Source organism: Cervus canadensis, chromosome 26, assembly GCF_019320065.1.
Source record: "Cervus canadensis isolate Bull #8, Minnesota chromosome 26, ASM1932006v1, whole genome shotgun sequence".
In the NCBI taxonomy this organism is placed as follows: domain Eukaryota; kingdom Metazoa; phylum Chordata; class Mammalia; order Artiodactyla; family Cervidae; genus Cervus; species Cervus canadensis.
Window position 1 is genome coordinate 34,389,246 of NC_057411.1, and position 27,255 is coordinate 34,416,500.

Consider the following 27,255-nt stretch of genomic DNA (forward strand, 5'->3'; position numbering starts at 1 on the left):
CAAACTCCGGGAGATAGTGAAGGACAGGGAAGCCTGGTGTGCTACAGTCCATGGAGTCCCAAAGAGTTGGACATGACTTGGCGACTAAACAACAACAAAAAGTCAGCTTGGCAGCAGCTGACTTCTGCCAGTTGAGAATGAGGACTCCTCTTTCCAGATTTTCCAAATTTTCAAGAGAAGCTGGAAATCTAGATTGGAAAGCTACATTTTTTATGTGGAATCTGATCTGAGAGGGGTGGGCACCTGGTCTTGTGGCATGCAGGATCTTAGTTCCCTGACCCGGGCTCCCTGTCCTGGAAGCGAGGAGTCCTAACCACTGGACTGCCAAGGAAGTCCATGGCATCTGACTTTTATATGGTTTCTATGGTTTTAAAGTTAATACAGCAAGAGGGGTCATTATGTACAGGACAAACGAAACGCATCCAGTAGTGAAGTCTGCCCAGGCGTTCCACCTTGTGACCTCTGATCTCTACAATCACACATGGATCTCAGTGAGAGGATAAGTGAGCGGTTTTTGTTATGGCAGCGACGGCATGGTTGTAGCCCAGGAGAAAGCAACAGCTACGTTTACTTACAGATCCCTATGTCATCAAAGCAGTCAAAGGTGCCGGTTTGCCAGTCACTAGACGCCGAGACCACCGAGCCATAACCTGGCTGCGAGACAACTGGGTTCATTTTCAAGACTGAGTTCAAAAGGGTACTGCCTGTGAAAACAAAACCAAGAAATTATTTAACACCTAACTGTATTGGTTGGATATAACATAGATATCAATTCAGAAAGCATTTCACTGCACCTCCTTTGGTTGGAGTCAGTCACATTCAACCAACTTAGCATCAGCAATAGTTTCCAGACTATTGCTGATATTTGAGAATTAAAAATATAAAAGATAGAAAAGCAACATAAAGGAGAAGGGATGAGGATTCCATTCTCAGGTTGTCTGGTTGTGTATGTGTGTGTGTGTTTGTGTGTTTTCCCCATTCACCAAGTCCTCTTATCAGCAAGATGATTTTTTTGTGTGTGCTGTTTTCAAGACAACTATTTTGCATTTGAAGTATTTTTATTTAATGGTCATTATAATCAGTTTTTACAAAGCAAGTTCACAGGCATTCTCTCAGTTGCTCTTCTGTAAAAGTAAAAGTTGTTTACTTCTCCATAAAATTGGTGTTATGAAAGCAGGTGTTTCTGGCTAATGTCAGCATTAGCAAACTGATTACTAGTGGTATCCTGATAGCCAAAGTTTACCTGGAAAAAGATTAATTTCTCTTTGTGAAGGTTTCTCCGAAAAAAGAGGCTTTAAGTCCCACAGAAAAACCCAGTGGTTGCAAAACCACTAGGAAATGGTGTCCCTCCCATACTTCTCACATTTCATCCAGTGATCAAGTTAAGTCTTGTGAGCTGTTACCCAGTAAGAACTCTCAAGAGAGAGAATGTCTTTGATTTCATTCATGATTAATGCGAAAACTTTCTCTTTTCTTGTATTGAATCTAACTATGCTGTGCTCTGTACTTCTTAATTTTATTTTTTAGTATTTATTTATTTCTTTGGCTGTGCTGGGTTGAGCCCCACAGGATCTTTGATCTTCGTCGCAGCATACAGAATTTTTAGCTGCAGCATGTGGGATCTAGTTCCCTGGCCAGCGATCGAAGCTGGGACCCCTGCCTTGGGAGGGAGGAGTTTTAGCCACAGGATCACCAGGGAAGTCCGCGTGCTCTGTGGTTTGGTCCCGGGTCACTTTCAATACTTCCCTTGACTAGTTGGAGGGCAGCCTCTACCCACATTTCCCATCGCTTTACTCCCTTCAGTCTTCCTCCGCTATGTTGCTAAGGAAGCCTCCAGTCCAAGATTCTACTGCTGTGGTTCCCAGTCCTGACTGTGCACCCACGTTCATGCTCGTGCTCGGTTAAAAATACAGATAGATGCAGTAGATATGCAATAGGATATTGCTGAGCTAATGAGCAGAGAGGTGATGGTGAAAAGTCATGAGGATGGATAGTATTCCCTTGTCTAACCGAGTGAATTTAAATTCGTGAAGGGTAAGACACAAACTTTTCAGTTTTTATGTAGAAGTGTTTTGTATTTCTCATTATAAAGGAGTCTTATTAATTAAAATCTTCTACACAGAAGTTATTTTCCACGGGTTTGTTTACAAACCAGGCTTAGAAAATCGCTGTCACCTTGTTAGCTAACATTTGTGATATAACTTATTTAAATACAATAGAAAACTTACTTATAACCGGCAACGTTTTCTTTTATTTTTTAAAAAATTTACTATGGGTAAGAACCAGTTGAGGGGGTTTTAAAATTATAATCCCTAGAAATTTGGATTTAATTTAAAAAGTCTAGAAAGGGATTGAGGAATCTATGTATTCAATAAGTACCAAAGTGCTTCTTAAGGGAGAAAGGCTGATAAAAAGATGTAAGAGTGGTGAAGGGGACCAGCTGTTTTGGTGCCTAATCTGACTGCTTTTAAATCTACATCATATTTGTTTGACTGCTTTCCCAACCACTGATTCTTCTGAGAACCAAATCAAACAGAGGATAAGAAGAGAAAGGAATAATTCTTTCAAAATCTTTTTATCCAGCAAGTCCGGCCTTATTTTGATATTGGGTGTAGGTACAAAGCCAGAGGGGAGATATCAGAACTTTGAATAAGGAGGAGAAATGGAGAAGAGAACTCATCAGGTAGGACTCTCCGGTAGTGAAACAGAAGACCTAAAACTGCAGAGACACTTGCACAGCCCCGGAAGGACAGGTATAATAATTCACAGAGGAAGTGGTGGCATTTATTTTCTATCAAAACAAGTCTGTTCTAGAAAGAGGCTCACAGAATTAGAGAAGGAACTTATGGTTGCCCAGGGGGTGGGGTGGGGGGAGGAGGAAAGGTGGGTGAAAGGACAGTTAGGGAGCTGGGGATGGACACGTACACACAGTGATATTTAAAATGGGTAACAAATAAGGTCCTCCTGTATAGCACAGGGAACTCTGCTCAATGTTACATGGCAACCTGGCCGGAGGGGAGTTTGGGGGAGAATGGATACATGTGTATGTATGGCTGAGTCCCTTCTCCCTTCACCTGAAACTATCATAACAAAAGTGTACCAAAAAATAAAGCAAAAAACCAAGTCTGTTCTGGGGATCTCTTTGACCCCACGAGGGGTGTAAGATAAACATCTGACCCAGGGACCTGAGCTGAAGTCCAAACATATGATCTGGGAACAGGTTTCTTGTTTTTGTTTTTTTTTAATCATTTGTTCCGGAAAAACTTAGGAAGGCTGACTGGAGAGCGTGTGACTCTTGTGTAGGCAAGATAGTAGACATTCTAGACAGTGAAAATAATGTGAGGAAACGCCTAGGAGGCAAAAAGAGTGTGGAAGGCATGAGGAACAGTGAAGACATTTGCTTTTTGGAGCAGGAAACAGGGTCAGAGTGCACAACAGGTGTACTTCAGGGTCTTTCTTATACTCGAAGCAGACACTGCTAATCAATCCTGGAATGTTCCTGTTGGACGTATCTTCACAAGACAGGGTATCAGAGGCTCCTACTGTTTGATCAGAGATGGCACATGATACTTAAGAAATAGTTACAAGTAAGAGTAAGTTGTATAGGTAATGTGTGGTTCAGCTCTGAATGTTACAGATATACCCCTGACCTCAAGAAAGAATTATCCATTACTTTAAAAATTATTTACTGGGAAAATCAGTATAGTTAACATATACAGAAAGCTGCTTCTGCTATTGGGTGTGTGTATACCATTAAAGAAAGAGCAATGTACCAGTAAGACTATGTTCTTGACAGAAACTGCTTTATAATAAAAAACAATGTTTTGGTTATCAGTATAGGTAACCAAAATCAGTCTAGCCAATATATCAAAAAGGAAAACTGTCCTTAAGTACTTCTCTAGAGACCCCAAAGCTAAAAATTACTCCAGGGCAAAAACTGTATCTAAAATATTCTTCTAGTGCTTCATATATTTGTTGTGTTGAGTCGTTTAGAGTAAGGATAAAATTTGCTGTGTTTGATTTTTTTCCCCATTTATTTTCATTAGTTGGAGGCTAATTACTTTACAGCTGTGTTTGATTTTTTAAAAAAAGGAGCGAATAATTTCCTAAATTAGAAATATTGATAAAAAAAAAAACAAACAAACCTGGAATGGGCAAATGCTACCATTGCTATATATGAAAACATCTGTCCTGGTATGTATTGTAAGGTACAGTTCCGGTGAGGCAGAAAAGGAAAGACGACCTCAACAGAAGTAGGTTACCTTTATTCAGGCAAGGAGGGGCAACAGTCGGCCTAACGACCAGGCTGAGCGCCCAAAGGGATCAGGGAGGCTTCATACTTAGAGGGAGGTTTGTGTAAGCGATAAGGGAAACGTCAATCAGGCGGGATATTTTGAATATTCTTTTGTTGAGATGACACTCGTAGTTGGGCAGGGGGTGATAAGTCTTCTGGGCGGGTGTAGGGGGTGGTAGGTTTCCAGACAGGGGGTGATAAGTCCCAGATAGATGCAACTGGCCTGGAGCATCAGGATGGAACTAAAATTATGCTTTGTTTTCTCCGAAGTCAGATGATTCAGCAAGGGGCCTTTGAGACTGTTGTTCTCTTTTCTAGGCCCAAAAGACTCCTTCATGTATTGTGTATCTATTAATTCAATTCCCAGTCTAACACAGGGACTCATGCCACTTGCTTTAAAATCCCTAAATTCCCTTTCTTAAAGTAAAATTTTTAGAAAAAGTGAAAGTATTAGCTTCTCAGTCATGTCCAACTCTTTGCGACCCCATGGACTGTAGCCCACCAGGCTCCTCTGTCCATAGAATTCTCTAGGCAAGAATACTGGAGTGGGTTGCCATACCCTTTTCCAGGGGATTTTCCCAACCCAGGAATCGAACCTGGGTCTCCTGTATTGCAGGCAGATTCTTTACAGTATGAGCTACCAGGGAAGAGGTATATTTTAAAAACACCCTACAATATATGTGTGTATGGATGTGTATGTGTGCATATATGTGCTTATTTACAGATTTTGCACTTCTGAATATCAGAGATAGACCTTCACTGAGGGGCAATAGAGATCAGTGATTCTTAAATTATGATGTGCTCAGGACTCACCAAGGTGTCCTTTTAGAAAGCAGATCCTTATTCAGTAGATCCAGAGTAAGACCCAACATTTGCCTTTTTAACAAGCTCATGGCTGGTGTCAATGCTATTGGCATCTGGCCCACACTTTGACTAGCCCAGGCCTAGATCATGGTTAGGAACCAGTGGAGACAAATGAACCTGGATTCAAATCTATTTTCCACCCTCTCTGTGTTCTCAGACAATTAAACTAAATTCTCTGAGCTTCAGTTTTAGCACCTTTAAAATGAGTATAATCTGACTTTCTTCTTTGTGGTGTTAATGTGATGAGACTATGTCTATTAAGCCCCGTGTTCCATGTGTGTCAGTGACCTGACATTGTCTGTTTTACACTAAATGCGGCCAAGTAGCAGTGTCTATGCATGACTTATTGATACAGAAAAGCACCTGGGATCAATGGGTTCGAAGTCAGAAAGCTTGGATTTTAGTCATTGCTAGTGTTAGGGAAGCTCAAATAAGAATACATACGTGAAGACATTTTGAAACCTGCAAATCACCATATGATGGGAGAGCGTCTAAGTGCCAGCGAACATTGATGGAAAAAATCTGAATGTGATATGTTGCCAGTACGACCATAGCTTATGCTTATAGACAGTGCTATGCTTCCCATGTTTGGTTCCTACTTAACACTTGTCTCTATTTAATATTCACAGCAGGTCAGAGCACTCAGGGGATTAGGCTGTTAAGACTCTTTTCACTGCAGACAAGAATACTGAAGCGAAGAGTGTAAGCGCCAAGGCCAAGGAAAAATCATGATCGCTAGTTGAATTTCTTTAATTTATAGATGAGAAAATGTAGCTTGTCTCAAAGATTGCATGTTGGCTCTACCTCCTCTTCTTAGTCTCTTCAGGGAAAAGATATGGGGAGCATCTTATGGGAAATGTTATAGGAACCAAAAGATGAGAAAATGGACCGAGAAGCATGAAGAAGCATGACCTTAACCAGGTCGTGGACTCTGGCCCTAGGCTCCATCTCTCCCAGTGACTAGCTACATGACCTTGGGTGAATTACTTCACCTCTCTGTGCCTCAGTTTCCTCATCTGTGAAATGGGGATATCAATAGTACCCCAGTTACAAAGTTGTCATGAAGATTAAATGAGTTGATGTTTGAAAAGTCCTTTGAAGGAATATTGGCAGAGTAAATACTCCATGAATGTTAGTTAAATAAAAACAGTGGTACTTGGCCCTGGAGGAAACAATACTTCCCCCGTCCCATACTTCTTTTATACTTGTAGGAATTGTAAAGTGTGTGTAGTTCTCCCACAAGGCTACAGAAGAAAGAGCACTGATAGAGGAAACAGAAAATAAGCCCTGGTGGTCCAGTGGCTAAAAGCACATGCTCCCTAAGTAAGGGGCCCAGGTTTGATCCCCGGTCAGGGAACTAGATCCCACATGCTGCAACTAAAAAGATCTCATGACCCTCAACTAAGACCCGGCACAGCCAAATGAATAAATAAATATTTTTAAAAATTGGTCTTAAAAAGGGAAAGAAGCCACATGTCCAAAGTGACAGACTGGCAGGGCTGGGATTTGAATTCAGTTCTAAGGGATTCCAGAAACTTCATTCTTCTTCCCACTGACCTCTATCAGTCAGGGACCAGTTGAAATGAACAAACCCTGTTCAGTTTTTTCCTAGAGGGTCCCTTCTCAGGTGAATTTTGGGACCTCAAGAAGCTAGACAGTTTGTGACTACTTTTTTTTCCTAATGTACACATGTACATATGTATGTATTTTTAATATCTTGAAACCAGTCACTGAAAACTTGACCTAGAGTACGCAGTACATGTGTAGAGAACTGGTTCTCAACCAGAGATGATTTCAACTGCTGGAGGACATTGGGCAACGTCTGGAGACATTTGGGGTTGTCCCAACTTGGGGACAAGTGTGTAGAGGCCAAGGATATTTCTAAACATCCTGAAAGCACATTTATTTTTTTAAAGAAAAGAACTTTCCATCACCAAATGTGAATTGGGCTGAGGTGAGAAAGTGGTTTAGAAAATATCATCAGCATCATGAAACATGAGCCTGGGGCAGAAACATGAGCCTGAAGCCTGTTGAATGCAGTCTCCTAGCAGACATGGATGAGCAGTCCTTGTGAGGAATGAAACCTTACTCATTGCTTCTGAGTTCAAAAATGTTCAAAGTGGGGACTCCCCTGGGTTCCATCCCTGGTCTGGGAGCTAGATCCCATAAGCCGCAACTAAGACCCTGTGCAGCCAAATAAATAAATATTTTTTAAAAATGTTCAAAATGCTCAGGATCAGGCCAGGATCCCAGTCCCCTCACAGGTTTGTTCACATCCTATTCTGTAATGCTTCTTCTGTGTGGCAAGTCCTATTGGGACTTGCCTCCAAACCTGCCTCTTGTCTCTTCCTTCTCCTTATTGTTCCTAGTTGACAGTTTAACCTCTCCAGTTCTACTGTTTTTTTTTTTTCTTTAAATATCCCTTTAATTGAAATGCAATTTAAAGTTGCTCAGTTGTGTCCTAATCTTTGCGACCACATGGACTGTAGCCTGCCAGGCTCCTCTGTCCATGAAATTCTCCAGGCCAGAATACTGGAGTAGGTAGCCGTTCCCTTCTCTAGGGTGTATACAGTAAAGGATAGAAATTGTAAACATGATTGATGAATTTTCATCAAGTGAATTCTTGAAACCACAACCTGAATCGAGAACTAGGACATCATAGAACCCCAGAAGCCCTCCTTACTCTCATAGGGGCTCTAACCCTCCACCCAGAGGCAACCTCTATCCTTTCTTCTAACATCAGAAACTCATTTTACCTGTGTCTGAGCCTTATATTCATTGAATTATAAACATTATTTATTCTTCTAGTTCTTGCTTCTTTTGCTCATTGCTGTATAATATTCCATTTTATAGATATACCACAATTTCTTGATCCATGCTTCCATTGTATTGTTTGCAGTCTGGACTGTTACCAATAATATGATACTACTATGAACATTCTTGTACATATCTTTAGGTGAACTGTGTATGCATCTCTGTTATATCTATATCTAGGAGTGGAATTGTTGGGTCCCAAGGTTTGTAAATAGTGCCAAACAGTATTCCAAAGTAGTGGCACTAATGTACACCTCTATCAGTAATGTATGAGAGTTCCAGTTGCTCCACATCCTAGCCCATATCGGGAAATGCTGCTATCTTTCTTTTTACTCATAGACTTCTAAAGAATCTGGGAAGCAGGCACCTAGGTTTAAAATTGAGAAAAACAGAAACTATGGTTAAATGATTAAATAGAGTCATCACATTTATGAAAAAAATACAGATTATTCAGTTAAATTTGAAAATTATGTCCCAAGCAATATTTGAGCTATACTAAAAAAAAAAATATTTATTTGAAATTCAAATTTAACTGGGCATCCTATATTTTACAGGGTTGGAGGGTTGGAGAAGGATTTTGGTATGAGGTAATACCAGTGTAGGGGCAGTTACTGCTCCCCACACTTACAGGAATGGGAAGTGATGGAGGGGAGGTGAAAATAGTGGGCTTTTCTAGGTTGTGTAGTAGGCCCTTTTCTCCACTAGCATCCTCCCCTACCCCCACCACCCCTGCCATAGTGTCCCAAAGGACAGTGGTTTATTTGATTTCTAGCTTGATTATTTAAGAGCATTTCCTCTGGGAATGTATAATTGTTTATTCATGGATAGAGGAAGGAAAACTGAAATTTCTTGAGCTGTTTCTATTGCCAGTTTCCATGTTTGGCAATCTGATGTGTGATATTGGATTCTAGCCTTGCAGCAATCTTGCTTCCTGTGTTGAAATCTGATACTTGGAGAAGTTAAGCGGCTCAGCCTGGTTCAATGCCAGGCAAGCTAAAGCCAAAGTCAGAGTTCTTCTATTCCACCAAGCCCTCTGTCTCATGGAAGGAGTTTCATTGACTTGCCTGAGTCTCACATGGGCTCTATTTCTCTCAGCCAGTCTGATCTATCTTGATGGGGTCAGGTGAGATTGTTGCTTATCATTCATTCACTAGGGCTTCCCAGGGCTTGTCAGTCCCTTGATTTCCCCTCTTTTCTCCTCTGTCTACCTCCTTCTGGCTTTCAACTTCCTACCAGATCATTCCATGGGTTCTATGCCGCCCATTTCTGGAACAAGGAAGTTATATAAAGGCAGTTGAGAACGCCTTGCTTTTGATCACTTTGAGATTTTGCAGCATTTAGCAACCCACAGCACGCCTGTCTTCTAGTCCCTGGTCTAAGTCTACGTCCCACTCCATCCCCCCAGCTCCAATGCGTCTTAAGCAGAATTCTGCAGCCTCCACGTCACACTGGACCAGTTATACTGTTAACCAGAAAATGGCATCCCCAAATGCCAGTTTGGCCTTATTAGGATTACAGTTGTGTGTGTGTATTAGTTGCTCAGTCGTGTCCGACTCTTTGTGACCCTATGGACTGTATCCCACCAGGCTCCTCTGTCCATGGGATTCTCCAGGCAAGAATACTGGAGTGGGTTGCCAGTTCTTTCTCCAGGGGATCTTCCCTGACCCAGGGCTTGAGCCTGGGTCTCCCACATTGCAGGCAGATTCTTTACTGCCTGAGCCACCAGGGAAGTTATTTTGAGCTGATTATTTTGAGAAACAGCAGACTCGGGAGAAGATAGGAAACCCAGTAGAAGTCATGCTTTAAGGGAAATGTATATTTAGAAAGAAGATCACCATTTGTAAGGTGGTCTCCCTGTCCTACCAAGAAAAGAAGAATGACTCTAATAAGAAAGAAATCATAAGAAACTCTTGGATGGACCAGGCCCTTTTCTGCACAACAAATCTTATTTTTGTTGACTTGGCCTCCTCCCCATAACTGGTCCATTCCCAGCTTCTCTTTTGCTTTTAGCAGAAGATTATATTTAAGCCTGAAGTCTAAGCCACTGCTGACAGTTACAGTTTTCCTTCTTTTCTCCCATGTATGTGAGATATAGGTGTTAATCAACTTCTGCCTTTTCTCTTTATCTTTTGTTACAGGGCCCCAGCTGAGGAGATAGATGGTTAGAGGGAAAATTATTCTTCTCCCCCTACAGTGTCATTTCTTTTCTTTAAAAAATTTTTTGGCTGTGCTGCATGGCATGTGGAATTCTAGTTCCCTGACCAAGGATTGAACCTATGCCCCCTGCATCAGAAGCAGAGTCTTAACCACTGGACTGTGTTAAGAGTTAGGAGACAGAGGAGGAAATGGTCCCTTTTGGTTTATAGACTGGGAGTGAAGAGAGATGATTAGTCTCACATCACTTTCTGACCTCCAACTCCCTGTAGCTGGCTCCAGAAACCATCAACCCCTGCACCTAGGAAGACATCTCCTTTCTTGATCTTTTCCAGCACCCAGCCCTCCACGGCAGGCCTGAGTCTGCATCTGGAGCCAATTATCTGGATCTCATAATTCCCTGTTGTTGTATCCTAGTAGGATGCTGCCTAATGTCCCACCTATTATGTAATTTCTGAAATCTTAGCCAGAACAATGAGAACTCTTAGTCATAAGGAAATTTTAAAATGATTATGCGTAGTTGATGGTATGGCATTTTCTAATGGAAGCTAAATCTTTTTATTTTTAAAAGGTCACTCAAAAACATTTCTCCTCATGGTTAAAGTGGTGCTCATGCCTGCTAATGCTTAAATGAGGAGCCCTCTTGTATTTTTTTTTTAATTGGAGGATAATTGCTTTACAATGTGTTGGTTTCTGCCTTACAACAACGTGGATCAGCCTTAAGTACAAATATGTCCCCTTCCTCTTGAGCTTCCCTCAACTCCCCTCTCTGTCCCACCCACCTCTTGTGTTCTTGATAGTGCAAGACTGGGAAATTTTTGGACACCAGGAAAGTTCAGTTACCCTCCTTTCATCCAGATGGTGAAGGGGACTTGGCTCACTGAAGCCTTTAATTTGGGGACAGGGTAGAGAATAATGATCACTTGATAAAGTGATCCATGCCCCCTGCTGTCATCTTACCACTATTAATCTCTTTGGTGACCTAATTCATTAAGCTTCTTCTCTACTTTTATCTTATAAGTTATGAAAGGCTGTCAGGCATACATGGTTCTAGGGAATGATTGCCTTTTCACAGCCAAACCCCGTAAGCCTGCCCTCAGAAGCTCTTTACAGCACAACACACCCTGTTTTCCTAGTCCTTCCCTGACCCTTTCCTTCCCGTATCTGGTCAGCTTCCTCACCACTCTGCAAGCTTTCCATCTGTTCCATTTCTGCTGTGAGTTCATGCCTCCACTTTCTCTATTGACCAGTCAACATCTCATCTCAAACACTACCTCCTCCAGGAAGCCACTCCAAATCCTCCAAGTTGGGTTTGCCTCGCTCCCTCCTTTGAACTTGCTCAACAACACTTTGGTGGTGTGTTGAAGAGCCCCCTGGACTTGGGGGTCAGGATGCTGGGCTCTAACCATAGCTCTAACCACCGATACTTGGCTACCTCTGCGCCTTTTCTCTAAATGACGATGATAGTACCTTCACTTCCTTCTCCCCAGAGTCATTAGGAGAACTACAGTGGCTATAATAACTTCAGATATGAGCTATATCTAATTATGCATATTCTGAAAACTTTCTTTTTCTTTTTTGGCTAATTTTTGGCTTTTCTGAGCGTGGTCAGTGGGTTTCAATGATCTTTGTGTCCCTCAAAGACAGTGGCCTCCACGTAGCTTAGAAATTACTAAGTTTTTGGTGGGGTTCAGGACCCAATACCCTAAAATATGACACCTTGGCATACTGAAGCTGAAGGAGTTTGCAGGCGTGTTAAGTCGCTTCAGTTGTGTCCGACTCTTTGAGACCTCATGGACCATAGCTCGCCAGGCTCCTCAGTCCATGGGATTCTCCAGGCAAGAATACTAGAGTGGGTAGCCATTTCCTTCTCCAGGGCATCTTCCCAACCCAGGGATTGAACCTGGGTCTCCTGAGTCTCCTGCATTGGCAGGCGGGTTCTTTACCACTAGCACCACCTTCGGGGACGCCCCTGAAGGGGTTTGAGAAAATAGCAAAAGCAGGAAGGTCTCTCCCTTCACCTGTCTTCCCAGAAAGCAAGAGGTAAGTCTCTCAGGAGAAAGGTACCCTCCCTGAGCCGGAAGGAAGGCAGACATCCTTAGCACCAGAGATGGAATTTAGGGCTTAGAATAAGCAAACCTTGTGACTTTTTCACCATTTAGTACCCCTCAGGCAAACCCCCTTATCTTGTTGACTCCACAAATTTATGGTTTCTTTGTCTAAAAGTATAAACGTTTCCTGCTATGGTCACTTCCTTGAGTCTTTAATTTTCTTGCAGAAGTTCCCATGTACATTTAATAACATTTGCCTGCATTTCCCCTATCAAACTTAGTTTAATTTTCAGACCCAGCCAGGGACCCTAAGAGGGTTGAGGAGAGCTTTTCTTCCCCTACATATTCAGTATTAAGTTTATTGATTCATTTATACCAGTGAGTTTCAATCAGGGGACATTTGGCAATGTCATTTTGGTTGTCACAGCTCAGGGTAGGGGGACAACGGCTTATTGGCACCTGGTAGGTAGAGGCCAGGAAGGCTCTTCTGTCTCTGTCCCTTCCCTTCTCTTCCACTTCGTACCCATTCCCACAAACAAGAAATTTGGCTCACTAGCGTCAAGGCTGAGAAATTTTGATTCATAGTCTTGCCCTGTTTTTAAAAAGATTTGAACCATCTACTAAATTACATACAAAACAAGACTCAAAAATAAAGAGATCAGGGAAAATAAAGCCTGGAGTAAATTTGGCACCAGTTCTAAGGTTCCTGTCCAGTGCTTGGTATGGGCTGAAAATTAGTCTCTGAGCTTCCCACTAGGCAAAGCAAAGAGGGAATACAAACATTTAGGAGATTGATCACGTCCATAAAATAAAAAGACATTGAGACCTAGACAGATTTCTCAATTTCCTCAAAAAGGAGATGATACATAAAATGCGGTGGCCAAAGCCTATCTCAATAGCTCTACAATAGAAAGAGCAGTGACTTTCCTGAACCTATTCCCTCATACAAGGTCATAGCACAATTCTGGGGTAGAATCAGTAAAAGCAAGACGCTAAAATGATCTCATCTGAGTATCTACCTCTCTGATAATCTGGGATGATTCAAGATTAAAAATCAGATTTTTTTAGATTGTTCAGTGAAAAACATGGATGGATATTCTTGAATATTCCTCCATGGACAGTATTTTCACCACCTGGGGTTCGATAAGACTTGTGCTGCACTGAGGCTGAATTAGAAGTCTTTGGCATGAATCTGAGTTCAGATACCCAGTGAGGGCTGCCTATTACACAGCAACAGGTGTGAGGAAAAGGCATATAAAGCAAATGTAGTGTTATAAAAACTAAAAAATGCAAACAGGACATGCACCTGAATAGAAGTGTGGAGGTGAGTTGATGGCCATCCTAATTCAACATGGAGATAAGCTAAAGGCATACCTGCAGGAAAGTCTGTGTTTCCCTTAGAAATCCATTCTATTGATAAAACTACTTTAGCAAGTGACCAGTGGGGAAGCTTAGAAAGGAGACTTGGCCAACACGGGCTACGACTGGTATTTAAATATCCATTTAAAACAAGCTGGTGTTTTATTGAGCAGTACATCTTGAGCACACACCAATGAATCACATCTGGCTGTACAACTGATCAAAGTCCAAGTTCTACAGCAGAGAACTGGAAAACTTTTACACCGGGTGTTACCAAAACCCACCCATTGTGATGATAGAAGAAAGCAGTAAAGTGCTCATGGAGTCTCATTTTAGGTAATGTGACTTCCTGGTTGGGCTTCCCTGGTGGCTCAGTGGTAAAGAATCCAACGGCCAATGCCGGAGACACAGATTCGATCCCTGATTTGGGAAGATCGCCTGGAGAAGGAAATGACAACCCACTCCAGTATACTTGCTTGAGAAATCCCACAGACAGAGGAGCCTGGCAGGCTACAGTCTATGGGGTCTCAGAAGAGTCAACATGATTTAGCGACTAAACAACAACAGCAAACTTCCTGGTCAATGCTACGAAGACAGAAATTACAATATGGACCCTTAGATTATATAATAAGTTGACCACTTGGCTTCATTCTGATTCTGGTCCCATTGGTCTAAGTGAAGGAGGCTTTGGAGTTGATATTTTTAAAGCTTCCTAGGTGATTCCAGCATACAGGGTGGGCTGAGAATTGAATTATCATGATTATTAAAGGATGTCTATCCAAAACGATGATTTGAGTACTGAAGGAATGGAACGTAAGTCTTTTTACACAAAGATAAAACACACATTTCCCCTCTAATTTCAAATGTCCCCTCCCACTTAATTTTTCACCCAAAATATGTATAATTTTAAAAACTTAGTTCAAATAGTACAATCAATGAAGATAAATCTGAATGTCAAAAATCTAAATTTTTGACAAAAATGTCAAAAGAAAATATTTCTTTTAAATCCAGCATACAAGGCTAACCACTATTTTTTTTAGGGGGGCACACAGCATGAGGGATATTTAGTTCCCTGACCAGGATCAAACCTGTACCCTGGCAGTGAAAGCAGGGAGTCTTAACCACTGGACTGCCAGGGAAGTCCAAAGATTAACTACTGTTGACATCTGTGATGTCTGTCCTTCCATTTAATCCAATAAAAATTTGTTTTGTGTGTGTAGGAACACATTTGAATGAGTTTACTCCCAAATGTGGCAGTAAAACATTTTTCCTACAGGGAAAAGAAGGCTGTTTTCTTTTTTGTTATAACTGGGGAGTGAGCATTTATCTCTTTTAAAATTGGGATCCAATCATTGGGCTTTAGCTCAGAATTATTATCTAATTAGTTAAAACTTCTACGTGACTCTTGAGTTGATATAAAGGAACAGAAAGAGTCTTTCCAAGAAAGAGTTTGAGTTCTTCCAGCTCATCCCCCAATTTATTTCTGTCTGCAGAATTAAAGGCTGAAATATTATTGGTTCAGTGAATGAATCCTTGAGTTAGAAGTTTTAAGTCATATGCAGCTATGAAAACTCAACTAAACTCAGATTCCTCCCTTAGGCAATTATTTTCCCAGACTCATGTCTTGCTTTTATTCTATCTGTTGTCTCTTCACCTCTTTCTTGGAAATCTTTGTCTCCAGTAGGAACTCAGCAGGAGAGAATCCCAGAAAGAGAAGAGGGGGTCACCAGCTCCTGGACTTGCAGAGGGCTTGTCTCCACCCATGTTTGGAATATCTATTATCTGGTCTTATCAGCATAGCAAACCTGTAACTTGGCTAAAAGAACCAGAAGACCTAAGAAGTACAGGACTGTAATTTAAAACTTGTTGCAACTTAAATTAGAACCGGAATCATCTGTCCTTTGAGTCACGTGGGTTGAAGATCACTTATAGCTAATAGCTCCATTCACTTCAGCACAAACATCTTGAAGCGACCTAGCTGATTTTTTAAAAAGTCTTTTTTGGTCAACAGTCACCTTTGCTAAATAATTTTAGATTTTGTGCTATTAGCAAGGGATGGGGTTGTGGGGGGGGGCAGCGGTGGGAAGAGCCCTTCACCCCACTCAGTGCCCACAAATTGCATTGGTGATGGAAGAAAAGAGGGTTAAGATAGTGCTGGTCATTAGCCATAAAATCAAAGGTCAAAATTACAGAATGGTGAATTTGGGTGGTGTCCATTAATCCAAGGGCTTCCCTGGTGGCTCAGTGGTAAAGAATCTACCTGCCAATGCAGGAGACACAGGTTCGATCCCTGGGTTGGGAAGATCCCCTAGAGAAGTTTAAGAGTTTAAGAGTAATTTTAAGTGCTAATTTCTCAATAAAGCTGATGGCTAAACAATGATGCTTGCTCAGTACTCTTCTTGGCTTCCTCTGCATTTTGCTAATACATGGAAGTGCACTGGGGCGGTTCTTCCGATGGATTGCTTTGGATGGCTTCGAAAGAGCTAAAGCAAGCATATCCTCAGGGCAGCAATAAAGTTGGGGTGATAAAGTGAAATAAAATACAGGAGAAATATTTATTCTCCTTCCTCAAATAAAGGTAATCTTTGAGGGAAATAATCACAATTATGCTGGACTTCTTTACATATGGAGGAATGTAGATGAACAGCATATCACACTTTTTTCAGCGTGTTTAAGACCTCATCATTGACTCAATGGGCATGAGTCTGAGTAAACCCTGGGAGATGGTGAAGGACAGAGAAGCCTTCGGTTTAGGTGGGCTGCAGTCCAGGGGGTTGCAGAGTCAGACATGACTGAGTGGCTGAACAACAAAAGGCCTCTCTGAGGGCCTGGTGGCTCAGACAGTAAAGAATCTGCCTGCAATGCAGGAGACCTGGGCTCAATCCCTGGTTTGGGAAGATCCCCTGGAGAAGGGAATGGCAACCCACTCCAGTATTCTTGCCTGGAGAATTCTATCGACAGAGGAGCCTGGCGGGCTATAGTCCATGAGGTCACAAACAGTCAGACACGACTGTGTGACTAAGACACACACACACAAGGCCTCTCAAGGCTTCCCAGGTGACTCAAATGGTAAAGAATCTGCCTGCCAATGCAAGAGAAGCAGGAGATGCAGTTTTGATTCCTGGGCTGGGAAGATGCCCAGAAAAAGGAAATGGTAACCTGCTCCAGTATTCTTGCCTGTAGAATTCCATGGACAGAGGGGTCTGGTGGGCTACAGTCCATGGGGTCACAAAGATTCAGACATGACTGTGTGGCTGAGTATGAGCATCTGACCTGATACTTTAAGATCAGCTGTTTTCAGGTCCCTCGCCTCTACTGGAGTCTGAGCTCTATGAATTCTGGCCCCTCATCTTTTTCTCCTAACATGATGCCTGGAACAGAGTATAGGCTCAATGAACAAATGTACAAATACAGAAACAGTAAGTCTCATACACACAATTCCAAAGTCTCTAGACCAGACATCCATCTAGATGTCATGCCTTTTATCAACCATCTTTAAGAAATAAAAAAGAAAACAAAACTTTTCTCCCTGACCCCTTTCTTTAAATCATACACGTGAGAAGAGTTAATCATTCCCTCAACAGTGAAAACACTAAGATCTGCCTTGGTAATATTGCCCATAATAACAACAATGCAAATCAGGGAAGGTGACAAATGGCCAGACTGTGATGATCTCAAAAATTTGTTTTTGTTATATAAAAACAGAGAGAATTAACTTCAGATCGCAAAGTAGTAATAAACCGCAAAATCTAGCAATGGTAATTTCCACAGCAAATCTTGAAACTAATTATAAAATAACAAAGTTTCTAGAAGGAATTTAGAATAATCTGCTTAAACACAAGAGTCTTAATTTCTTCTTTATAACTAAGAGTAGTTTTTCACTTAAAAAATGTCTTTTCATTTTTAAGAAACAGTCTATACACAGGATCTTATGAATTGCCCCTGTCAAATTTAATTTAAAAGACAATTACATGTTGCAGACATGTAGGTTTTAACAAAAATTCACCTATTATTCAATTCTGCCTTATCGTATATTAGTTATATGATGAGAATTTACTGGCTCAATAATTGATTATTTTTAAAATAATTTTCTTTTGAAAGAGGATGAAAGAGAAAGACAAGAAATTGGCAACATTAAAGTTATTGCAAAAATACTCACCACACACAGGCTGACTACAGAGGACAGCAGCTCAGATAAGCAGGAAAAACCTCTGGAACACGACCGTTTTGTTGTGCAGCCCAGGGCTGTCATCAGTTAAGGCGGGGTTGGAGGGGGGGTGTGGAAAGTTAGGAGGTGGGACTGGAGGAAAGAAAGCAAGCCTGTCTTTACTGCTTGGGGTGGGGTAGGGTGGTCAGTGTTTCTCCGCTTAAGAAAGCGGACACTCCGTTTCATCTGATTCCATTTATTTTATGTGACATTTGCCTGATAATACTGCTTCCTTAGACAGCAAGATTTATCTATGATTGGGCAACAGCACATCTTATGAAGGTCCAAGTTTTATTTATTCAGAATTTCTAGAATTCATCTATTTCCCAAGGCATTTAAGTGTCTTGACACATGTTTAAAAGTGAGAATTGAGCAGCTGGCCTTATGATTCAAAAATGCTAAAGACATATTAGATTTCCTTCTTGTCAGGTTGTTTTCTAAGCTAAAGTGCTGTATGGCCAATGAGAGACTAGAGAAGATATTGAAGGTTAGGGGTGCAGAGAGGGACAGGGGCAATTTTGGAGCCACCCGTCTGGTGCTGGTGTGGAGCCTGGAGTCTAGAAGGCAAGACTGTCATCATGGAGATCACTGCAGGGACAATTTCATACAAAGAGAAGGTGCAGGGTTGCCCTGGTGGCTCAGCAGTAAAGACTCTGCCTGCAAAGCAGGAGACTCAGGTTCCATCCATGGGTCAGGAAGATCCCCTGGAGAACAGCATGGCTACCCACTCGAGTATTCTTGCCTGCAAAATGTCATGGACAGAGGACCCTGGTGGGCTATAATCCACGGGGTCACAAAGAGTTGGACACGACTTAGTGACTAAACAACAACAACAATGAAGGATGCAGAGGACCAAAGCAAGGATGGAAAACAGAAGTGTAGCTTTAACGGAAACCACCATTCCTATTGTTTAATCACAACAGGAATGGGCAGTTCTTAGAGAACGGGAACAGCGATGAGAGAGGAGCTGAATCACTTCGTGAATCAGTAGATAGGTACACAGATACGCAATACTGAATACGAAAACTTCAATTGTTTCCTGGTTGCTGATTTAAAGTGTGTTCATTTAGCGGAGGTTAAAACATAATCCTTTTCGATGTAACTCTTAACTTGTAGAGTTTTTCCCGTGGTGTTTGAATATAAAACTTGAATGAGTCATATCACTGAAACTACTTTACGTTCTCCTTGGTTAGTTGTGTGTACAGAAGAAGTTGTTCTTGGAGGTGGAAGATAAGGGGAAAGGAGTATCTGGGCGCTCACTGATTTTAGGGAGACCTTCAGCAAGTCTACTGATATTCATACATACCACTGAATAGAAAACCCAGGTATCAGCACAATCGATATGATCTTATTGTAGAAGACTAGAGTGTGAGCCAAAACCATGGCACTCAGCCAAAACGGGCGGTGACATCATTCCTGTCCTAGGAGAGTTTATGATCTGGGAAGTGAGACACACCGTATGGCCCATATAGAAAATATCCTTCCCTGGTGGCTCAGTGGTAAAGAATCTGCCTGCCTGTGCAGGAGACGCAGGTCCGACCCTGGGTCAGGAAGATCCCATGGAGAAGGAAATGGCAACCCACTCCAGTATCAAAAAAAAAAAAGAAAGAAAAAAGAAAAAAGAAAGAAAATATCCTTTTGTTGTTTCTTTAGTTCAGTTCAGTTCAGACGATCAGTTGTGTCCAACTCTTTGGGACCCCATGGACTGCAACACGCCAGGCTTCCCTGTTCTTCACTATCTCCCAGAGTTTGCTCAAACTCATGTCCATTGAGTTGGTGATGCCATCCAACCATCTTGTCCTCCATCACCCCCTTCTCCTCCTACCTTCAATCTTTCCCAGCATCAGGGTCTTTCCCAATGAGTTGACTCTTCACATCAGGTGGCCTAAGTAGTAGAATTTCAGCTTCAGCATCACTCCTTCCAATGAATATTCAGAGTTGATTTCCTTTAGAATTGACTGATTTGATCTCCATGCTGTCCAAGGGACTCCCAAGAGTCAAAGCAACAGGTCATCAAGTTCTAGGCCACTTATTCTGTGGATCTTGGGCAAATCTCTTAATAAAAAAGGGCTGTAATGTATTAAATCAGCATGTGCTTAAAGCACAAAATCATTTCAACTAATGTGTCATATATCTTCATCATTTGACATTCATAGCAACTGTCATTGTTACTACAATAATAAAAATAAGGAAACTGAGTCCAGAGAAGTCAAGTAGTTTCCAAGGGCCCTACAGCAGCTACTCTGAAAGGGTGGAACGTGAATTCAGGCTTATCTGACATAAAAGTCTGTATTTTTCCACTATGACTCTCAACTGTAAAACAGTGGTGAAAACATCCACATCACAGGGCCCTGGGGAGGATTAAATAAGATAATATGGGAGAGCCTAGATACATGGACGATATGCAATAGAGTCGCGTTCCCCTCCCCTGTCACCCCTTCTCTTTCTCAGGATGAAGCCCCTTTTTTAAGGTTCTTTCAAAGCCCTCTGTGTACCCCTCTCCTCCACTGTAGGATATCTCACCTGCCCCATTCCCCAGCTGGACGCTGAGCCCTTTGAAGGACAGGGGGAGGCCTCTGTCACTGGCATGAGTGAAACTCAGGGACCTGTGGGATCACATTAAAATATCTTTAGAGTTATGGTCTGAGCCAGCCACAGGAGTCACAGTAGTAAAGAATCCACCTGCCAATTCAGGAGAACGTGGGTTCAATCCCTGGGTCAGGAAGATCCCCTGGTGGAGGAGATGGCAACCCACTCTATCATTCTTGCCTGGAAAATCCCAGGGACAGAGGATCCTGGTGGGCTATAGTCCATGGGATCACAGAGTTGGACATGACTGAGCACTCACTCACTCACTCACTGAGCCAGTCACACAGAAATAGGAAAAGAATCACCCAGAGATTAATTGAATTCCATCAAGTAGGGAAGGAGCCAGGATTTGGGAACTTCACGCATTCTGCCCATTTATACCAACTGAGCATTTTTAAAAGGGACCCACCAGGTCATCTGTGATTGGGGTTAAATCAGGCCCCCCAGGTTCTATATTCTAGTCTCTGATCCTTTTATTCGTTCACTCAACAAACATATACATATATACTGAGTCCTTGCTATACAACAGGGCTGTGTGAGGTACCAGCGATATAAGAGCAACAAACAGGTTTCCTGCTCTCAAGATGCCCATTTAGTTTTATCCTAGTAAACAAGAAAGAGGAAAGAAAAACACACGCAAACACAAATAAACCCCAAGTCAGCATCCAAGTGAATAAAACTGCTGTGTATTGTTCTAAGGGTTGCAAAGACAGTCATCAAGGGGCTGTGGTTCTGAAAGAGGGAGTCGGGGAAGGCAAGACCTACCTCAGACAGGATGGGCAGGGGAGGCCTCCCTGGAGCAGACACCCGAGGAGGATGAGGAGGTGGCTGTGTGGATGGGTGGGAGGAGCATCCCAAGAGAGGGCCAAAGTCCCGGCGTGAGCTCAGTGGATTTGAGGAAGTGAAAGGAGCATCTGAAGAAGTAGGAAGTGTTCAGATGGTCTATGTGAGGAGTCCTGGAATGGCGGCAGACAGAGGTTTATAGGACTATTCAGGAAAGACTCCACAGGGACTTCTGTGATGGTCCAGTGGTTAAGATGCCGAGTTCCCACTGCAGGGGGTGTGGATTCGATCCCTGGTCAGGGATCCTATGTGCTGTGTGGCCAAACATTTAAAAAATTAAAAACAAAAACAACAGGAAAGACTCCGTGAAGAACTATATATATATTAAAATTTGTTTATTTATTTATGACTGTGCTGGGTCTTCATTACTGTGTAGCCTTTCTCTAGCTACAGCAAGCAGGGGCTACTCCCTAGCTGTGGTGCATGGGCTTCTCATTGCAGTGGCTTTTCTTGTTGCACAGCACGGGACCTAGGGTGCTTGGGCTTCAGCATTTGCAGTGTACAGGCCTAGTTGACCTGCAGCATGTGGAATCTTCCCGGACCAGGACTTGAACCCCTGTCCCCTGCATTGGCAGAAAGCTTCTTAAGAACTAGACCACCAGGGAAGTCCAGGAACTATATTTTCAAGGAGACAGACATGTGAACAGGTGTGTGTGTGTGTGTGTGTGTGTGTGTGTGTGTGTGTGTGAACTCCTGCTGAGAAAATCACCAGGCCATTTTTTTTTTTTTTTGTCTTTTCTTTAAACAAAAGATGTAGCATGGCTCCAACCTGGCTGGTGTTGCTCTTCTCTTTGCAAACAGGTTCCACAAGCTTTGGGGCTGAGAACGTGGAGACTTAGTGGTTGATGACAAATTCTCTGCGAAAAGTGATCAGGTTGGGTATTGACTAGACTGCTTTGGAGAGTCATTGCCATTTTCCAAAAGGACTAAGGAGCCACTGGCCTGTGTCATATGGGCACTGCCTGGGGTGGAGTTCTATAACTATTGCTTCTGAGGTTAGCCACTGAGTAAATGTTTATCAAGACAGTCTGGCACAGGGGTGCCCAGTATGGCCTCTGGAGTGAGAATCGCTGCTGGCTCACTGTGTGACCTTGGTCTAGTTAGTCGCCATCTCTGTGCTTCAAATTCTTCATAGGGTCACTGTTGGGATTAAATAGTGAACATGTCCTAACCGTCTGAGCTTCCCTGGTGGCTCAGTGGTAAAGAATCCGCCTGCCAATGCAGGAGACTTGGGTTCGATCCCTGAGTCAGATCCCTGAAGAAGGAAATGGCAACCCACTCCAGTATTCTTGCTGGGAAATCCTATGGACAGAGGAGCCTGGTGGGCTACAGTCTGAAGGGTCACAAGGGTCAGACTTGACTTCGTGACTAAAGTCATGTGGTCATAACACCACTACCTAGCAGTCTATAAGTATTCAGCAAATACTGCTTTTTTGCCCCCTCTCCCTTGAATTAAGGAACTGGGGAAAAGGAATAATGAAAAGAAATTTAAGAAGTAGAATCCGCAGACTTGCTATATGGAATGTGGACAGTGAGACAGCAAAATTGAAATGGATCTCAAGTTTCTATCCTGGGGCACCGCTTGGCAGTTGTATTGTTTAAGACTCTTTCTGACTCCAGTCACAGAATATTAACAGTAAATATTAAGTGTTAGTCATGGCCTTCTCTCATAGCTCAGTTGGTAAAGAATCTGCTTGCAATGCAGGAGACCTGGGTTCTATTTCTGGGTCAGGAAGATCCCCTGGAGAAGGAAATGGCTACCCACTCCAGTATTCTTGCCTGGAGAATTCCATGGACAGAGGAGCCTGGCAGACTATAGTTCATGGAGTTGCAAAAGTCGAACATGAGGCGGATTCTTTAGTGTCTGAGCCACAGGGAGCCCAGGAATCCTGGAGTGGGTAGCCTGTCCCTTCTCCAGGGGATCTTCATGACCCAGGGATTAAACTGGGGTCTCCTGAATTGCAGGTGGATTCTTTACTGCCCGAGCTACCAGAGAAGACCACATTAAGCAAAAAAGGAAATTTATTGCCTCATATCTGAAAAATCTTCGGTGCAACTGGTTTTGGGACCAGCTTGCTCCAGGTCCAACCCTGTGATTGGGGCCCAGCGGTCTTAGTTCTGCTCTGCTTCAGGCCAACTTCATTCCTTCTCAAACTTCACATGAAGGTACAGGAGCCATCAATAGCTCCAGGCTTGTCCTCTCACATCGTCTATAATAAATAGGTAAATAATAACAGTAGTTAACACCCACATTTGCTTATACGAAAAAGAGTAGGGCAACTACTCTTTTTACATATATTGACAATTGTAATTTTCACAAGAATGATGTAGGTAGGAAAAACTCTCTAGAAGCCAGTGAAAAAGAATTCACTTTTGGGGGAGGAGCCAAGATGGCGGAGGAATAGGACGGGGAGGCCACTTTCTCCCCTACAAATTCATCGGAAGAACAACTTTACGCTGAGCAAACTTCACAAAACAACTTCTGATCGCTAGCTGAGGTCATCAGGCACCCAGAAAAGCAGCCCATTGTCTTCGAAAGGAGGTAGGACAAAATATAAAAGATAAAAAGAGAGACAAAAGAGCTAGGGACGGAGACCCGTCCCGGGAAAGGAGTCTTAATAGAGGAAGTTTCCAAACACCAGGAAACCCTCGCACTGTTGGGTCTGGGGGAAGTTTTTAAATCTCGGAGGGCAACCTAACTGGGAGGGGAAATACAAATAAAACCCACAGATTACGTGCCTAAAAGCAACTCCCAGCAGAAAAGTATCCCAGACGCCCGCATCCGCCACCAGCAAGTGGGGGTGGAACGGAGAGGAGCGGGCGGCATTGCTTAGGGTAAGGACCGGGCCTGAGTGCCCTGAGGACAATCGGAGGGAGCTTTTGTGAGTTACCAACTTAAACTGTGGGATAGCAAGAGAGAGAGAGAGAGAAAATTAACTGGCCCGAACACACTGCCGGCCGCTCGCAGAACAAAGGGACCGAGCAAGTCCAGAGAAGAGCTCGCAGGCTGTGGACCGACCCAGCCCCACCGGAGGCTGGAGGCAGGGGGGAGGCGAAAGGGGCAGGCTCGGCCCCAAGGACCGCATCCCCTACCGCACTGCAAACAGGCCTCCAGTTTCTAACCAAAGACCTCCTGAGATTCTGGATGGTCGACATCCGCCGGGAGGGTCGCCGCGAGACACAGGGCGCAGGCACCCGACCGGCGTGGGCGGGGACTGAGGCTGGGGACGCGGAGGGGAGAAGGCGCACGCACCTGACTGGAGCGGGCGGAAACTGAGGCTGGGACCGCGGAAGGGAGTGGGCCTGCCACAGCCGGGGAGAGTGCGCCCGTCAAGCTCCTGGCTGCCTGAGCTGCCCGGACGGGGAAGGCACAAAACTGAGGCACAGCTTTTTGTTCCGCGCTTTTGTGGAACACCCGAGGGCTGGAACCGCGCGCAGCGCAGGGCACGCTCCATATAGAGCAGCCGGGAGCCTGAGCAGCGTAGACGGGGAAAGCAGTGCCAGCCCCTCCCCGCAGCGCAACAGAACTAGCAACCTGAATAAGAGACCACCTCTGCCCGCCTGTGTCAGGGCAGAAATTAGGCACTGAAGAGACTGGCAAACAGAAGCCAAATAAACAAAGGGAACCGCTTCAGAAGTGACTGGTGCAACAGATTAAAATCCCTGTAGGTAACACCGACTACACTGGAAGGAGGCTGTAGATATCGAGAAGTGTAAGCTGGAACGAGGAGCTATCTGAAACTGAACCGAACCCACACTGACCACAGCAGCTCCAGAGAAATTCCTAGATATATTTTTACTTTTTTTTTAATTAAAAAATTTTTTTCCTTTTCTTTTATTTTTTTATTCTTTCTCTTTTATTTTCTTTTAAAATTCCCTATTACTCCCCCATTACTCCTTAACTTTCATTTTCATAGATTTTTACAATTTTTTTAATTAGGAAAAAATTTTTTTCTCTTTTTTTTTTCTTTTTTTTCTTTTTCTCTTATTCCCTTTTAAAGTCCTCTATTACTCCTCTACTACTCCTTAATTTTCATTTTCATTTCACTATAACCTTGCAAAAAAAAAAAAAGAGAGAAGCCCTATTTTTAAACCGAACTTCATATATATTTCTAAAATTTTTTGTGTTTTTGTTTTTAATATTGTATTTTTAAGAGTCTAACCTCTACTCTAGATTTTTAATCTTTGTTTTTCAGTATGTGATATAAATTTTGGACATTTAAGAATCCAATATTCAGTTCCCATTTTCACTCAGGAGTGTGTTGATTACTCTCTCCCACTTTTGACTCTCTGTTTTCTACCTCAGAACACCTCTATTTCCTCCTTTCCCCTTCTCTTCCCAATCCAGTTCTGTGAATCTCTGTGGGTGTCTGGGCTACGGAGAACACTCTGGGAACAGACAGCTGCATAGATCTGTCTCTCTCCTCTTGAGTCCCCGTTTTTTCTCCTCCTGCTCATCTCTATCTCCCTCCTCCCTCTCCTCTTTTTCATGTAACTCTGTGAACCTCTCTGGGTGTCCCTAACGGGGGAGAATCTTTTCACCATTAACCTAGAAGTTTTATTATCAGTGCTGTATAGTTGGATAAGTCTTGAGACTACTGGAAGAATAAAACTGAAATCCAGAGGCAGGAGACTTAAGCCCAAAACCTGAGAACACCAGAAAACTCCTGACTACATGGAACATTAAGTAATAAGAGACCGTCCAAAAGCCTCCATACCTACACTGAAACCAACCACCACCCAAGAGCCAATAAGTTTTAGAGCAAGACATACCACGCAAATTCTCCAGCAACGCAGGAACATAGCCCTGAACATCAACATACAGGCTGCCCAAGGTCACACCTAACACATAGACCCATCTCAAAACTCATTACTGGGCACTCCATTGCTCTCCAAAGAGAAGAAATCAAATTCCACGCACCAGAACACTGACGCAAGCTTCCCTAACCAGGAAACCCTGACAAGCCAATCGTCCAACCCCACCCACTGGGTGAAACCTCCACAACAAAAAGGAACCACAGACCTCCAGAATACAGAAAGCCCACTCCAGACACAGCAATCTAAACAAGATGAAAAGGCAAAGAAATACCCAACAGGTAAAGGAACATGAAAAATGCCCACCAAGTCAAACAAAAGAGGAGGAGATAGGGAATCTACCTGAAAAAGAATTTAGAATAATGATAATAAAAATGATCCAAAATCTTGAAAACAAAATGGAGTTACAGATAAATAGCCTGGAGACAAGGACTGAGAAGATGCAAGAAATGTTTAACAAGGACCTAGAAGAAATAAAAAAGAGTCAATTAAAAATGAATAATGCAATAAATGAGATAAAAAACACTCTGGAGGGAACCAACAGTAGAATAACAGAGGCAGAAGATAGGATAAGTGAGGTAGAAGATAAAATGGTGGAAATAAATGAAGCAGAGAGGAAAAAAGAAAAAATAATCAAAAGAAATGAGGAAAACCTCAGGGACCTCTGGGACAATGTGAAACACCCCAACTTCTGAATCATAGGAGTCCCAGAAGAAGACAAAAAGAAAGACCATGAGAAAATACTTGAGGAGATAATAGCTGAAAACTTCCCTTAAATGGGGAAGGAAATAGTTACACAGGTCCAAGAAACCCAGAGAGTCCCAAACAGGATACCCAAGGTGAAACACCCCAAGACACATATTAATCAAATTAACAAAGATCAAACACAAAGAACAAATATTAAAAGCAGCAAGGGAGAAACAACAAATAACACACAAAGGGATTCCCATAAGGATAACAGCTGATCTATCAATAGAAACTCTTCAGGCCAGAAGGGAATGGCAGGACATACTTAAAGTAATGAAAGAGAATAACCTACAACCCAGATTACTGTACCCAGCAAGGATCTCATTCAGATATGAAGGAGAATTCAAAAGCTTTACAGACAAGCAAAAGCTGAGAGAATTCAGCACCACCAAACCAGCTCTTTAACAAATGCTAAAGGATCTTCTCTAGACAGAACACACAGAAAGGTTGTATAAATGCAAACCCAAAACAACAAAGTAAATGGCAATGGGACCATACCTATCAATAATTACCTTAAA

At 42.7% G+C, this 27,255-nt stretch overlaps 1 protein-coding gene across 2 annotated transcripts in view; it reads right to left on the reverse strand.

Moving 5' to 3' along the window:
- The window catches only part of LOC122428361 (placenta-specific gene 8 protein-like), a 34,263-nt gene extending 13,053 nt beyond the window's left edge, over nucleotides 1-21,210 (reverse strand). The window contains exons 1-2 of one of the 2 annotated variants that reach the window (XM_043448338.1): nucleotides 21,098-21,210; nucleotides 576-704 (exon numbers count right to left, since the gene is read on the reverse strand). In XM_043448338.1, coding sequence (XP_043304273.1) covers nucleotides 576-675 — 100 coding nt within the window. In that variant the 5' untranslated portion in view covers nucleotides 676-704; nucleotides 21,098-21,210. Of the gene's footprint in view, nucleotides 1-575; nucleotides 705-17,695; nucleotides 17,837-21,097 lie in introns of those variants that run through there. The other variant, XM_043448337.1, reaches the window with a different exon arrangement.
- Between the last annotated feature and the right edge of the window lie 6,045 nt (nucleotides 21,211-27,255).